This window comes from Elephantulus edwardii, unplaced genomic scaffold (genome assembly GCF_000299155.1).
Source record: "Elephantulus edwardii isolate Elephantulus edwardi_28Jun2011 unplaced genomic scaffold, EleEdw1.0 scaffold00232, whole genome shotgun sequence".
Taxonomy (NCBI): Eukaryota; Metazoa; Chordata; class Mammalia; order Macroscelidea; family Macroscelididae; genus Elephantulus; species Elephantulus edwardii.
In genome coordinates, this window is record NW_006399982.1 from 3,639,493 (window position 1) to 3,651,246 (window position 11,754).

The following is an 11,754-nucleotide window of genomic DNA, read 5'->3' on the forward strand; positions in this document are numbered from 1 at the left end:
TTTACAAACTGGGAGCTCCACCAAACACCGTCCACATTAGGAAGCCATTCTGGTATTTGATACCCCAATGGCACAAAGTTCCGCTTCACAGAAACCCACTTACTTCATACTGCACATTGACAAAGAGTAATGTACAAAGTGGAAGAGTGTTCCTCCAGATATAACAGCACTAGTTTCACTTAGCAATGTTTAAGTGTCATCAAGTTGAATACAACTGAGAGTAAGTTTTGCACAAAAGACCTAAACTCTGTTCTATGACTACATCATTCCTGTACAGAACTCTCTACTATAACTACCATTATTTCTGTACATGTAAGGAGTTTAGAGAGTTTGTAGAGTTTCCAGAGGCATCTAGTTTTAGGAAGTGGATGCCAATCCTGCTTCCCAGCATAACTCAGTCTGGAAGCTCGTCCAAACACTGCACATAATGGGTAACCATCATGGTATTTTTCAAGACTATGAAACAGTGTGCAGCGTCACAGCAACACAAGTTGTTCAGTTCAGCAAATAGAAGATTGCTGTGTCATTCAAGGAGTACTCATTCGAAAATTAATAAATTTGGACTGAGGACGGCAAGTCCATCCAGATCAGCATCCACAAGTGTCAAAAAGCCACACTCCCAGAGTGGAGTCTTCCAGGCCTCCACCGGCACTCACCCCCTACTCCTGCGGGGTTTTAAGCTAACTCCTTTGAGCGGACTTGAACCCTAGGCAAAGGCTGAGGGATTTCCTAACTATACCTGGCATAGATAATCACCAACAGAAATCTGTACCTGTTCAAAAGAAAATTAATTTATAAACATAAATACCTTTGGATAAGAAAGTCAATACCTCTAAATTTCCATTTTCAAGTTCTCTACAATGTAGAGCATTATCAATATCAGTACATCCTGGTGGGTCCACACTGCAAGCAGACAGATGCCTCAGGTCTTCTCGGTTTTTCATATCCTAGGTAGTACGTATCAGGCAGGAAGGACAAGGGAGGAAAGCCTTAGCTAAAGGTGTGAACCTTTCAAACTTTCCCCAGGCTATAATTGGAGAGTAGGGCAGTGAGGAGGTGACTTGTCTGAGAACGTGTGGGGCAGTTTGGGTAGCACCTAGGGGCACAGACAGAGAGGCCATGTATAGAGAACAAGGGGTCCTAAGGCTTCCACCAATCCCTGGGGTGCAGGGACAGGGTGGAAACTTAGTGGCTATACTCATAGACAGGCAAACCTATTCATGTGACTGACTTTCTGGTATCAGAATTATTCCTATAGCTGCCCCTGCCCACCTATTCACACTTTGCATCAACCCCACTTTCCCACCACCTCTGTCACTCAGACACAGCTCCCACCTCCTGCCCTCAGAGCCATCCCTGAAGCTGGAAGCTGGCTCACTGAGGTCACCTTCAACCCCCTTCTCACATCCAATGGATACTTTTTAGTTCTTTGACAGCTGCCAAGCAGTTGCTCCCTTCTTGAAATTCAATCTTCCCTTCTCTTCCATGAAGCTACTCTCTCTGGAGATATTTATTCCTCCTCCTAAAACAACAACTATTGTTTATTAACTATCTGGTCTCTGTCACAAGGAGCTCAAGTGGCATAGTTTGTAGTGTTGCACTGCTAACCAGGCCATCTCCCATCGCTGGCTTTTCAAATCCACTCCATCAGAGGCTCTGCTAGAGAAAGACCCACCTCCTCCTCCTCCTCCTCCTCCTCCTGTTAAGATTTACAGCTTTGGAAATGTGATGGAGGGTTGCTGTGACTTGGAATAGGCTCAGTGGCAAGGAGTTTCTTGAGCTTTGAGTCTTTGTCAGAGCTTTAGATTCATCATGGATAAATCTCACTTGTATGCAAGACAGGTCAGATGAGCAAACTGAGGCTGAAGGCAACCAAGAAACTCTTTGTTCCAAGGTCCTGTAGCGTTAAGTGATCGCTTCCAGATTAGAATTCTAACTTGCCACTTTACCTTCAACTCCATCATGTCGTCTCCCTCGCCTCTGTGGCTCTTCCTCAGCATCTTTTGTGAACTCTGTTCTCTAAGCTCACCGTCCTCTCCTCTCACCTCCTTAAGCTACCTCCCCTTTACCTGTGGCTTCAGTGCCCATTTCTGTGCTGACAAATTCATCATCTCTTTAAATCCTTACAAGCCTGTGGGTTTTGATCTGTCGTTCACAAAATCCCTATGAGTTGTCACTTTGACAGCTCCTAAACCAATGTTGCTGCAATAGCAAAGGATCACAAATTTAGGGGCTTAAAACAACACAGGTTTATTCTCTTAAGAGTTCTGAAGGTCAGAAGTTCAAAGTCAAGTTCAGTAGGTTACAGTCAGGATGTGAGCAGGGCTGGTCCCCTCGGGAGGCTCTCAAGACGAGAATCTATTTTCTTGTCTTTTTCAGATCTAGTGGCTGCCTGTATTCATTCACATGTGGCCTTTTTCCTTCATCTTCCTTCATCGGTGGTGCACTCATCACTAAAACCTCGTGTTCCATCATCCCAGTCATTGCCTTTTCCTCTACACCGTCTCCTCCTGCTTCTCTAAGAGCCACGTGATTGCATCAGGTTCATCCTGCTAATCCAGGATAATCTTCCCCAAGTCAAGATCCTTAAATCAGTCATACCTGTATAGTCCCATTTGCAATATAAAGTAAGATATGTTATAGACATATTTGGGGGCCATTATTTAGTTTACCTTCCTGAGTTGTGCAATTTGTATTCAGTCACTAACCAAAAAGTTGGCAGTTTGAATCTATCCCATGACACTACAGAAGGAAAGCCTGTACATGGCACGTCTTTAGCTTCTGTTACTGAACAATACCTTGGAAAACATTCACTGAATGTTCTCTTTCTTAAGCAACTTGCTTTTTTTGTTTCACTGATTCACTCACTGCCAACAGCTGCATAGATTCAAACGGCTGGTCGTTCGGCATTCATCTGGAACCAACTCATAGCTGACCCTCCAGGGTTTTTGGAGGCTATGAATCACGTGAGAGGAGACTGCCCATCTTTCTCCCTCAGAGCAACTGGTTGATCAGAACCATCAGAAAACGGCAGCCTTTGGGTCAGCAACACAGCCTCCTACAGAGCAGGCCACTGGACCTCCCTCTCTAGAAATTGTTGTTGTTCTCATGTGCTGTCAAGGCAGAACAGACTCACAGCTGATCTTCCAGTGAGTTTTCAGAGGTTGTAAATCACACAAGAGCGAGCTCTGCTAGTCTAGTGGTAAGAAGTTGTGCTGCCAACTCAAAGACAGGTGGTTTTGATCCACCAACTGCTTCAAGGGAGAAAGATGGATAGTCTTGACTCTGATGTGACTTACTGCATCTGAAAATCTGCTGGAGAGTCAGAAATGAGTTGATTCTTACTCAGTGGTACATAACAACAACAAATCACATAGAAGGACATAACCATCTTTCTCCTGTGGAGCATGAAATATTCCCACTTTTTCCTTAAAGTTTAGTAACGATATCAGTATATGTCATAATGTCAGTTATTCTGTATTCGCTTTTCTAGTATGCCATTTTTTAATCTAAATGTTCCATTTTTTTTCATTTCAGGGTAAGTCTGGGTTTGGATTTGGTTTTTTAAAAATTTCATGCCTTAATATCATCTTCTGTTCCATTTTTGGAACTTTGAGGCTGCCAGTAATTGTGCTTATGCTAGCTTGCCTGTGTCCTATTATCTTTCTTCTCTTTAATTGCTCTACTGTCTTTATCTTTTCCCACCACATTTACTCTCACAATCACAATCCTTTCCTACACACAATTACTTTAATTCTCAGCTGTATCTTTTCCTTTCTTTGTTGTTTCTGGTTTATTTATTACATCTCTAATGGTATTATTTGGGCCTTCTGTTAATTTTTTCTTAGATCTGTAATTTCCCTTTTCATTTCCTTCTATTGTCTCATTGTCTTGTTTTTGAGTTCATATCCTATTGATTTCACATCACGCTGAAATCCTTTTTCAGCAGGAAGAGCTTACCAGGAATCTGCTTTGACTTCTTTGGTAGTATCTCCTTCTAGCCTGGGTTCGTCATCTATTTTCAACATTCTGTCTTCCTTGTTGTCTCTCCCCTCTTTTCCTCCTTTCTGCCTATAACTTGGCTATAGTTTGTGTGCCTAAAAGCCACACCACTTCCTTTCCCTTTGCACCTGTTTACCATGGCTGGTGTTTCACTGACCTCTCCTTGCTCTGGAGCATAAATAACTCCTCTATGAGCATCTCCCTGGTTTTTTTCTGGACCAGTTTGTCTTCCCCTGGGAATTATGGTCTAAAACCTGCCAGTTGTTTTTGATTCTCTCCTCCCCTGTGGCCTGAGGGTGGTTTAGATTGGGCAGCCTTCTGACCCTGATGGGGCTTGAGTGCTGTCTCTCTTCAGAGACCTTGTTAAATATTGTTCCAGACCTATGGGCACTTGGGGTGGGCGGGTCAGAGTGCTCAGAATGCAGAACAGAGCCTGGTCCTTTCCTGTAGGCTTTGGCTTCTTCAGTAACCTACACCCCCCCTCCCCCCCGAAGATATCCAGTCAGGGAAGCTCTTCTTGCCTTTGCTGCAATCTTATGGAGAGGCGTAAGGGCTTCCATTCACTAAGGCTTTTTACTAAACGTTTCCTGAGGCTATCTACTCACCTCACAGTTCCCTGCTTTTGGGTTACTAGTTTTTTAGAATTCTTAACATTTTGTTGGCTCATCTTTGCTTGACACTGCTCTTAGGGGTGCATTTAGGAGAGCACTCATGCATTGCACCAGAATCTTTTGTTACTTACATTGGCTATCTCTTTTTCTTTTTCTTGTTGTGTACCGTCAAATCAGATCCGACTGGCACAGGAGGAGATTGCCCCTCCTTCTCCAGTGGAGCATCTGGTGGATTTGAACTGCACGCCTTTGGGATTGCAGCACAGCTTCTTGCCAGTAGGCCACCAGAGCTCCCTTTGGCTATCACATTTTAACGTTTACAAACATAATTTCTTTTCAATGTTTCTGGTTTGTTTTATCTTAGTTACTGCTCATTTTGTTCACGGGGAGAATTCTGTGATGGCTTCACTCTGCTGTCCTTACTCAGAGATCCCCATTGCTGACTTGTCTATGTCTTTCCCCTTCAGCCCCTCCTCTGGACAAGTCCCAGGCATACAATGCCCTAAGTCTTTCCACTTCCTGAGACAAGGACTCCAGGATTAGGCCTTCGCATACCAGGGTGTTCACTGCATTTGGAAAAGAGGATGAGCAGGGCATGTTTCATGGAGGCAACCGTCAAGTCTGAGGGATCTCAGATGCTCCACAGAGGGCTTCCTAAGTGGCACACAAAATGTAGGAAGCCGTGGTGGTAGGAAAGTTCAGGAACATGGATTGGGAAACAGGGAGGAATCCATGTGGCAGGAATCCCAGTTGAAGGGAACAGGAGATGAGCTGGAGGGTGGCAGGTAGGGCCTCATGTGCAGGTCGTCATGGGGGCTGCCCTTATGTTTTATCAGAGCACGGGGCTCCTGTGTATGGAAACTTAGGGAGTGCTATGCTGCGCAGGTCTGGCAGTTGGGAAGCTCAGCTCCTGTCTTCCTCATCCTCAGCCCCTCCCAGGAACCTCCTCTGACTGCTCCACTATCCTTTACCCTGAGGAGCCAAGGTTCTTCTGTCTTTCCTATAGCCTCAGATAAGGCCACACCAGGCACACTCTCCACATCCTGACCTCATGGGACCAACGTATCCCTGGTCACCTAGCTACATGAAGCCATAAATGCCAAATTGCACATAACCACAACTCACATGGGATAGCACAGCAGCGCCAGCTGGGCACCGGTGGCACCTCACCTTGCACCCAGCTCCACCCAGTCAAGCTCCCTTTCTGGGCCCTCTGCCTGTGAGTCTCCTGAGAGCCTGCCCTGCCCCCTGGCGGTCACTCACTCACTCACTGCCCTTCTGGAAGGACCCTCCCCACTCACCCTTACACACTCAGTCCTTGTCCAAAGAAACTTCCTGGAAGTCTCTTCCCTCAGATTGGCCCTGCCAGGAAGACCTTCTCAGAGGGGATGACCAATTGTCTTATGTGCCTGAGTCTGAAGAGTTTCCCAGGATGTAAGACATGGTGTCAACACCAGGAAAGTCCCAGGCATACCAGGACTAGCTGGTCACTGTCATCTTGGATCCTTATGCCTTCAGATGAGTCTCCCTCTCAGATAAGTTTCCTTCAGACACTCTATCAGACTATTCCTTTTAAATATGATCTCTTCAGAAGACTGTCAAAGACATTCTCCAGGGGATAATGATCTTTCTCAGGGTTCCAGCCCACAAGGTAGTGAGCTCACTAGCTCAACTGCTGGGCACTGAGAAAGCAGATTGTGGGACTTGTGGGACAAGTAAACAATAAGCCCAAAGTAGCGCTGGTCTGGATACAGGAATGAAGGGCAGGCGGGTGGCCGAGAGAGGGCAGCAGAAGCCAGGACAGCCCCCTTCTAGGCCAAAGGCAGCTTGCTGGCCACAGGCTGGGGCAAAGGGGTGCAGAAAGGAGCAGGACTGACAGGAGTTAGGGAAGAGGGACAGAGAGATGGAGATGAGATGGTGGAGACAGATGCAGGTAGAGACATACTGGGAAAGAGACAAAGTAAGATGCAGAGTCAGGAGGACAGACAAGACACACATGCAGAGATCCAGAGGTGCGGCAGAGACTCAGAGAAACACAGAGACCAGAACAAAGACATATGCAGAGATGGGAAGGGACAGTGAGAGCGAGCTGCGGCAACAGGTGTGGGGACGTTGAAGAGAGGTGGGGGCAGAGATGATCCAGCATTGTAGGAAAGGGCTCATGAGGCAGAGCTGCACTGGCAAATCAGGTAGACAGGGGCCTAACAGGCCAGACCATAGCAGGAATCCCCCCACTCCAGTGTACCTGGTGGGAGCAAAGAGAACTAGCGGACACAAAGGCAGGGCCACTGTGCACACTGAGCCCAGGATCCAAACCTCCCCCATCAGCCCCCCAGTGGTGTTTTCATTCTCTGGGTTATGTTTTAACTCCAAGAATTGATGTCTGTGCTTATCCCAGTTCCCCAGAATCACCACTGGGAAAAACCAGATGTGGAGGGACAGTACTTGAGGGAGGCAGTACTAGACTGTCAGCTAAGAATCTCCAAGGCGAGCAGCCTCTGCGGGGTCAAAGGGCCGAGACCCCCAAGATGGAATGACTCCCCCTGAGCCTGTCCAGTCATAGACATGACACCAACTTCTAACCACCTGGGAGCTTGGGACAGGGCCTGTCTGTCTCTAGGGAGCTGGAGTTGGGGGCAGGGAGATGCCTCTGAGGCTCAGCAGGCCCCCTCCCCTCTATCTCCCCAGGCCTCACATAATTGCTTTCCCATGTTGTTAATGGAGGCCAGATTGCTGATGCCCAAGTCCTGGGTGGGCGGCGGGTGGGTCAGGGCTGACCAAGACTCTCACTGCAGAAAGGCAACACAGGGTGGAGAATCCCTGGTCTCTACCCATTCACCCCAAGGATGGAGAAGGCTTACTGTAGAATAATACAATGTCCCTGGCAAGAGAGATGGTAGCCCCATTGTTTCTACCCCTCTGGACCTGGAATACAGGATCAGACCTGGGCCCCCTTTCACAGGAACGGGACAGGTACACTGGCGTTAAGATACATCTCCAGGCCACCTGGAGAAAGGCAATCCTGGAATGAAAAGCTATGTGCTCCCCTCTCAAAGGCTATTTTACGTGAGAGCCCTGGGCCTCTATGCCCTTTGCTGTCCATGAGACTCCCACCCGGAACATTCCTCTTGTCTGCTCATATCTGACCAAGAGGAAAGCCAGGTATTTTCACTTTCAGGCCCTTCACCAGCTCCCCACTTAAAGAGTCTATGCTCTACCAGGGCCTGAGCCAATCACTGTGGTCCATGTGGCCTGATGTGAACAGTGGTGTCTTATGTTCTGTCCCCAGAATGAGAAGGGTTTGTAAGGGGGAGAGGGGTGTCTGGATGCATACAGCAGTTCTCCCTGTTGTTACAAGTGTACCCCCTGCTGTTGTGAACTGGAATCAGAACTGACTCATAGCTGACCCTCCAGCGAGTTTTCAGAGGCAGTAAATGGCACAGGAGGAAACTGCTCATCTTTCTCTCAAGGAGCAGCTGGTGGTCACCTGCTTTGGGCTGGCAAGACAGCTCCTTCCCAGGAGGCCACCGCCTGCTATGTGAGGTGTGTCAGAGTAGACACTGTTGACAGCTTTTATTTGAAGTGTCTTCTTGTTCCAGTCATAGAAAGGCAAAGCCAAGGCTGACTCCCAGATTAGGGCTCTGATCTACCTTAGACTCCCACCTCCAAGCCAGAGATGATGACTAGTGTGGCTCCAATGCTTCGTTGGACACGCTCAGTTAAGGCACCTTAGAGAAGTGGTTTCTATAAGGGGCTGGACCTGAAGGCCTGGGGAGCCAGAGGACCCCTTGGGGGAAAGATATCAAAAAGACCTTGTGTGGGGACTGGAAGGATAAGTAGGGAGCGGAGCTGGGTGTGGACTGGCCACTCTTGAAAGCCTAGGCCGCCCTCACCTGTCCTCTATTGAGTCCTAGCTGTAACTAACCCTGGGTATAAACATTGTACGCCTTCATTCCAGTCCCAAATCACCAGTGAAATCCCTAATCATGCTCCAAGAGTCTTCTTCCTTTATCTAGTCTCCTGGCCCTCTTAGGCCTTATAGTCTTGCTGAGCCCCAGGCTTGACCAGCTTGTGTCCCTGGACTATATCTGCCTGACAACTGAATACTCTCCCCTCATGTTTCCCAACTCCACTTTCTTTCCTCCTGGAAGCCTGGAAGGGGTGGGGTCCTTGGAAGCGGTTTATCCTCCCCAAGTGGGTCTGTTCCAAGGACTCATGAAATGGTGACCTTTAATGAGAACCCCCCCACCTCCCACCCCTGTATATACATCTATAAAAAATTCAAATACAGCAAGTTACCATTGAGTCAGACTAGAAGGGACTGACAGGGCATTAAATACTGTGGGTAGGAGTAGGGCCTAGAGGAAGGTCGTACAAAATGGGCAGAGGTTGGGGGACTGAAAAGTATGGGCACTGGGGGGAGGGAAATGGCTGGGCCCCCCCAGCGTCAGGAGCTTATAATCTGATGGTGGCAACAAAGACCCTGGGACAGACAGGAGGCCGAGGCAGGAGAAACTGAGGGTGTGAGGGGTTCCCCTCAGACCCCCAAGGGCTCCTGGGAGTCGCTGGCTTTGGAGGGTCCAGCCCGAGGGTGGGAGAGGGTCTTTGGTGGGTGGGTTAGCTGCATGGTCCTCCTCCCGAGAAGGGGAGAGGGCCGGTGTGGTGGGGCTGGGGGGCGGCAGGCCCGGGCCCGCCGGGGTCTCTACAAATTGTGTCTGAAGAGAATGCAAAAGGTCCTCCTGCCCATGTGCAAAGTCGAAACTGGGGTCTGTGGGCTCAGCTCCGGTTTCTGCTCCTCTGCAGGTGCTCAGTCGTGTCATCACTGGGTTCCGGGCTCTGGGGAAGCAAGGCAGGAGACTGTGAGGGGCAAGGACAAGGTCAGGCCTGGGGGCTCCCCTAGACTGCCTAGCCCCACCCAACTTACCAGATCAGGAGATTGCTAATGGTGGTGGCGGCAGCAGCCAGAGCCAGAGTGACAGGAACACTGACCAGGAAGGGTGCTGAGGGGCTGCCGCCGCCCAGCTCAGGGTCACAGATCTTCGTGGTAGGTGGGGGTGCCAGTGAGCTGGTGGTACTGGTCGTGGTCTCTGGGGAACATGGGAGAAACTCAGGGCAAAGTCCCCTCAGCTCATGAGCCATATTGTTCCTGCTTCCTGCTCAGCCCAACACTTCCTCCCTCATCAGACGGGCCCTGCCCTCCAATAGTCAGAGGTAACAGACCACTCAGGTACCACTCACTACACAGACAGCAATAGCAGGTAGACAGACAGGATTGTGCTGACCACTGGAGTAGAGGGTCTGTGTCCTGGAGGGGGCAGGGGCTGGAGTGCCAGATGGATGACAGAGGTACAGGGATGAGAGGGAACTCACCCGGGGCCTGGGCCTCAGTGGTAAGGTGTCGTGGCTCCTCTGTCCAGGGTGTGGCATGGGCAGCCACGCTCCAATCACTCCATGTCCCAATCTCATTGTCCTTGGCTGCCACCTGGATGATATACTCCTTCCCAGCGTAGGCATCGGTGATGGTGTGCGCTGTGCCGTCTGACAGCTCCACCTGAAGCCAGACCATGGGGTGGAAATAAGGACTGGGTTAGGAGAGGGAAGACAGAGGACTTCCCTGGGGAAGAGAATGTTCCAGCTGGGACCACTTCTAGGGGTGAATAAAGACCCCTCTGCTGAGTATCTAAGGCTCTGTCATTATGTGCATCACCTTCCCCTCCCCCAACCAACCTCAGGCCCAGCCTGGAAGTGACCAGAGGTAACAAGGTAAAGAAATGTAGCCACCTAGTTAGGTCACAGGCCACCTGAATGTACACTGTGGTTCTGTCTCTTACGAGCTGGGTGACTGAGTTACTTAAGGTCCAGGTGCCTCAATGTCTTCATCTGTAAAATGGTGTTAACGACAGTGTCCCACTCACAGGGCTGTAACGAGCATTGCAGTACATGGGGAGCACCAAACAGACTGCAGCCAACATGCTTATCACTCGGGCTGCCTGGCTTCAGGCTAGGAGGTTCCCAGATATCCAGCATGCCCACCTGCCTGGTCCATGCTAAGGCCTCCTCAGGAAGACCTTGGTGGATTACCACCCAGACTGAGGGGGACTCTGAGCGGGCAGGCCCCACGGCAGCTGCTCCGTTTCCTCCTGGAGGCATCGTCATCCTGCCCCTGGCCTGGCCAGTCCCAGCCCATTGGTTTCCCCCAATCCTTCAGGCCAGCCTGCCTGTCCAGCGCCCCTCCCAGGCCCAGACTGGGCTCTGGTTCATCTCAGCGGCACCCGCTGCCTCATTAAGCCGCCTCGTAAACAGGGGCAGCCGGCGGGGGCGGCGAAGGGGGCTGCTCTGGGCCATGTCTGGCTGTAGGGCTTTTCTGGTCCCTGTTCCAATCTCCCCCTAGAAAACTGGAGTCTGGGCTACCTGAGCTGACAGGCCGTGAGTGCACATGCTAGCTCATGCACGTGCGTTCCTGAGTGCAATGTGGTGGAGCAGGATGCCTCTCATCTAGAGCCCTGATTCGGAAGGCTCTGCTGAAGGTTGGGGTCAGGTGAGAGCCAGAGTCATTCGGGGCCCACTTCTGGGCTCAGCAGATCCCACTCGTAGCCCTGACAGGTCGGTGGGCTCCAAAGACCCTCCTACCCTGGGCCCTGAGTCCCCATTCTGTCTCACAGGTACAGCTGAATAAACCCAGCTTCTTCAGCTCCTCCTTCTCCTCCTCAGGATTTGGCCCCAGGCTTCTCGGGTGGTTTTATCCCCCTAGACCTGCACGTCTTCCCATGGTGAGCAGGTGTCACCTCGGTGGGCAGCCATCATCCACTCAGGACTCATGGTGGATGGACATCACCCCTCTAGGAAGATGGTCCAGTGTTCTCCTGGCAGCCACACCTCCTAGGCCTGGGACCCCCCTGCCAGGTTGTCACTAACCAAGCCCCAAACCCACTATCTTAAGAGACTGTCTCTTCAATTGGCCTAATTTCCCAGCAGCTAGCACCACCCCTAGATCCCCCTGCCTAGGGACCTGCCTGCTGCGGCAGATGCCAGACATGCCCTTAGGGTCTCTCTACTATGTTAGGGTCAGAACAGGAAGCACAGAGAGCCCACACTGGGTTCCAGTGCTCCTCTCTCCCTGGTCTATTCTCAGACAGTCCTT

The 11,754-nt window shown here is 50.2% G+C and overlaps 1 protein-coding gene across 1 annotated transcript in view; it reads right to left on the bottom strand.

Moving 5' to 3' along the window:
- Positions 1 to 8,825: 8,825 nt before the first annotated feature.
- The window catches only part of CNTFR (ciliary neurotrophic factor receptor), a 38,335-nt gene continuing 35,406 nt past the window's right edge, over positions 8,826 to 11,754 (bottom strand). Inside the window, exons 7-9 of the mRNA XM_006898516.1 lie at positions 9,984 to 10,164; positions 9,538 to 9,700; positions 8,826 to 9,449 (exon numbers count right to left, since the gene is read on the bottom strand). Coding sequence (XP_006898578.1) covers position 9,449; positions 9,538 to 9,700; positions 9,984 to 10,164 — 345 coding nt within the window. The 3' untranslated portion in view covers positions 8,826 to 9,448. The remainder of the gene's footprint in view (positions 9,450 to 9,537; positions 9,701 to 9,983; positions 10,165 to 11,754) is intronic.